Source organism: Pistacia vera, unplaced genomic scaffold (assembly GCF_008641045.1).
Source record: "Pistacia vera cultivar Batoury unplaced genomic scaffold, PisVer_v2 Contig334, whole genome shotgun sequence".
In the NCBI taxonomy this organism is placed as follows: Eukaryota; Viridiplantae; Streptophyta; class Magnoliopsida; order Sapindales; family Anacardiaceae; genus Pistacia; species Pistacia vera.
Window position 1 is genome coordinate 44,247 of NW_022196151.1, and position 3,385 is coordinate 47,631.

Consider the following 3,385-nt stretch of genomic DNA (forward strand, 5'->3'; position numbering starts at 1 on the left):
AATCAATCAAATTTTGTGGTTTTATGTCTATACATGAAAACTTTAAATTAAACTATATTTGTCTATTAAAGAAAGCAAGCTATATAGTCTTTAAATAATTATATTTGTTTTTGTTTTGGTAATTTTGTTGGTTGGGTTTACTTTGCATTTTCCATTTAGAAGATATGGAATATCAAGAATTTTTATGCTTTACATGGTAGCTACAAAGTTTGGAATATGTTTTTGTTCAAAATAATGACATGTAATTTACTTAACTATATTATTAATTAAATTCCAAAGTCAATATTATTGGAACATGTTTATCATTAATTCATTATGTAGATTTTGAAGTTTTTAAAAAGAATAATTGATATATTATTCACATGTAATTTGATATAATTCTTTAAATTGCTTCCTTAATTTATCAAACATTTAATATCTTTTTTAGTGATGCTTTATTTTATTTCAACAAAATATCTTAATGTTAAAACTAATCATATCACAACTCTAGGCATGTTCAGAAAATTCCTTAAAATCAACCTTCTATCTGTAAAACAATTCCTTTTATATGTTTTATTTAACAATTACACCATCATTAAGTTCTATTATTTACAGTAACACTATCATCATCGGATACACAAAAGACTCTTTCCTTTATAGAAACAAATATAAATCTATAAACAACACATCGGATACACCAAAAACTTTCTCCTTTAAGAATCAAAGATCAATGCATAAATTCAGAATAGAAATGACAGACAATTGATGTTAAGCATACCAATTGTTTATGTCTTGTATTAGGTTGTTAGTAACTTAAATATTATTTCTATGAATGAAAGAAGAACAAAGGCTTCACCAATAAATCATTAGATGTTGAATACATATAATTTTTAATTTTCATAAATCATTAAATAATTAATCATGCTTCCATTTATGAAATCAAGTAAATTGGCAGCAAATAATTATAGATTCTTTATATATATGAGTATTTATTTAACATGTTCATATTGTACTTTGAATAATACATTTTTGGAAAAACAATAGGGCAAGCCTTATCATATAAAAAATTCTAGAACAAATTAAACCTTAGTCATCATCACTTTAATCCTAGCCAAAGGCAAGCCTTATCATATAAAAAATTCTAGAACAAGTTAAACCTTAGTCATCATCACTTTAATCCTAGCCAAATTTGATGCATACAATAACTATAAAATGAGATTTCTTTCCATAAGTGGAAAAAGTTATATAATTCTTAGTATATAAATTGAACCTGCATCTCCAAAATTATTATATTCTCCCAAAACACAAAGTCACAAACCAGGTTTAATCTAAGAAGATGAACATGAAAGAAGATCATCAACTTGTTAAAGCTTTATCAAGTTCTAATAGTGTTTTGCTAGACTTGAAGCTTTCAAATCATGAGAGTGATTATAAGCAAGAAAATGAGCAATCAGAAACTAAGGTTTTCTCATGCAATTTCTGCGAAAGAGAGTTCTCAACGTCACAAGCTCTGGGAGGGCATCAAAATGCACACAAGCAAGAGCGAGCATTGGCGAAAAAACAAAAAGAAATCAATGAAGAGCATCATCATCAACTGGGTACTTTTGGATCTCCAAAATTATTCTCTTATCCTTATTATCCAACTGTTTCTCCACATCCATTTTATGCTTCATTGATCAATAAACCTGCATTTCCATGGCCGTCTTCATTGTCATCAGGATATAATCGGTTTGGCCTTGGCATGACCAATAATAATACTCCACAATCATCCATTGAAAGGCTAAGGATGATGAATAATAATGGTGGATTAATTGGTATTAATTCTAGGCCGCCATTTCCAAGATTTAGTGGTGGTTCAACAAAATTTCAAGCTCTAAATTGGTCTAAAAATGGTGATTATCATCGACAAGGTGATCCTTCAACATCAAAGAGTTGTGACAACGAGGATTCATCAGCACTTGATTTGTCCCTTAAGCTTTAATTTATTTATTAATTGTTTCATTTTATATTTAAGAGTTCATGTCACACACATATAGTGCATTAAATTTGTCGTCTTTATTTTCTTTGATGAGGTAACTTTATATGAGTTCGAGTATTATTATATTAAAATATAAATCACAAAAGAAAAAAAAAAAAAAAAGAGAGATTGAGTTATTGGTTGCCCTTTGCTTTTTTTTTAGATACCATTATATATTACAATCTAATTTCTAGAAGTGTTTTTATTTTTGTCCTCAAGAAGAATATACTATATATATATTAATCTTAGCCTAAACTCTAGGAATAAATAACATGATTGATGAACCACAGTTAAAGGAATCAAGTACATCTTGACATAATTGACTTTGCTGGATTCATCGACATTGTATCCGCGCTATTATATTATTCAGGATATTTTTAAAGCAGTCAGTATTTTATGAAATGTACAGGCCACACATAAAGCAATTAATCTGGGATGCGCATTCTCTTCCTGCATATCATGAAACAAACAGTGGCAATGACAGAATAGTTTCTTATGAAAAAATAAGAAAGCAATAACTATAGTGCTATACCGTCCTTGATTACAGCTAATATATATAGCCTATGATAAATGAAGAGTTTGTATGTTTAAAAATGTTGATGCTTGATTTTGACACCAACTATTCGCACGTGTGAAATGCTAAACGGATTTAGAAATCACATGTGATATGGAAGTGCAAAAAGGAAATATGGAGCGAGTAGCAATCTTTAAAGTGGTTCGGATGCTCTAAGGCAAATCCTACATCCACTGTGGTTATATTAATGGTTGATTACAATCAGGTCGCACTCGGTGAGCTAAGTTACTATATAGAAAATAAAATAAATGTAGAGAGAGAGAGTATATGTTTTTAAGTGGTGGATGAGTCAATCCTGTAAAATAGAGGAGAGCCCTCTATTTATAGTTGGAGGATTCAAGCTGGTAATCATGATTTTGCGAGCGGGCAGGTGTGGTACAATTCCTAACCCGTTTCCCATTGGTTATCTGCACGAAAGATTTCCTTAAATTGCGTAGGGCTTCAGCAGGTGGACAATTCCTAGCCACTCGTAGGTTTGGCGTTCACCTGCCTTACTGACGATGGCCTTACCCCTCACGTCCTTGCGGGACATGGCTGCATCCAGACGGCAGAAAACCTTCATGAACTTTGATTGGTTTCTGTTGATGCATGCCTACGCCAACCTTGGTTTTTGAGCATAACAGAAGCCCCCAGTTTTCAAGGTTTAAGGATTGAACCTTGAGAACTTCATGATTAGGCCGCGACTTTGTTTGTCCTGGATGACGCTTGATCAAACCGATCAAGCTGTATGGATCCCTGAGAACTGTATTAGCGACCTAATGTTTTTTATGGCTGGTTCAGCGACCTGATTCATATCACAATCAGTGTCATATCAA

At 31.6% G+C, this 3,385-nt stretch overlaps 1 protein-coding gene across 1 annotated transcript; it reads left to right on the forward strand.

Moving 5' to 3' along the window:
- The first annotated feature begins 1,315 nt into the window (after positions 1-1,315).
- LOC116137813 (zinc finger protein 8-like) lies at positions 1,316-1,960 on the forward strand. Its single transcript, XM_031423513.1, has one exon. It carries the CDS (start codon positions 1,316-1,318, stop codon positions 1,958-1,960), a length of 645 nt encoding a protein of 214 aa, XP_031279373.1.
- The last annotated feature ends 1,425 nt before the right edge of the window (positions 1,961-3,385 follow it).

What these genes read in the sequence shown, in the direction of transcription:
- LOC116137813 (XM_031423513.1), top strand. Translation starts at nt 1,316, where the DNA reads ATGAACATGAAAGAAGATCATCAACTTGTTAAAGCTTTATCAAGTTCT.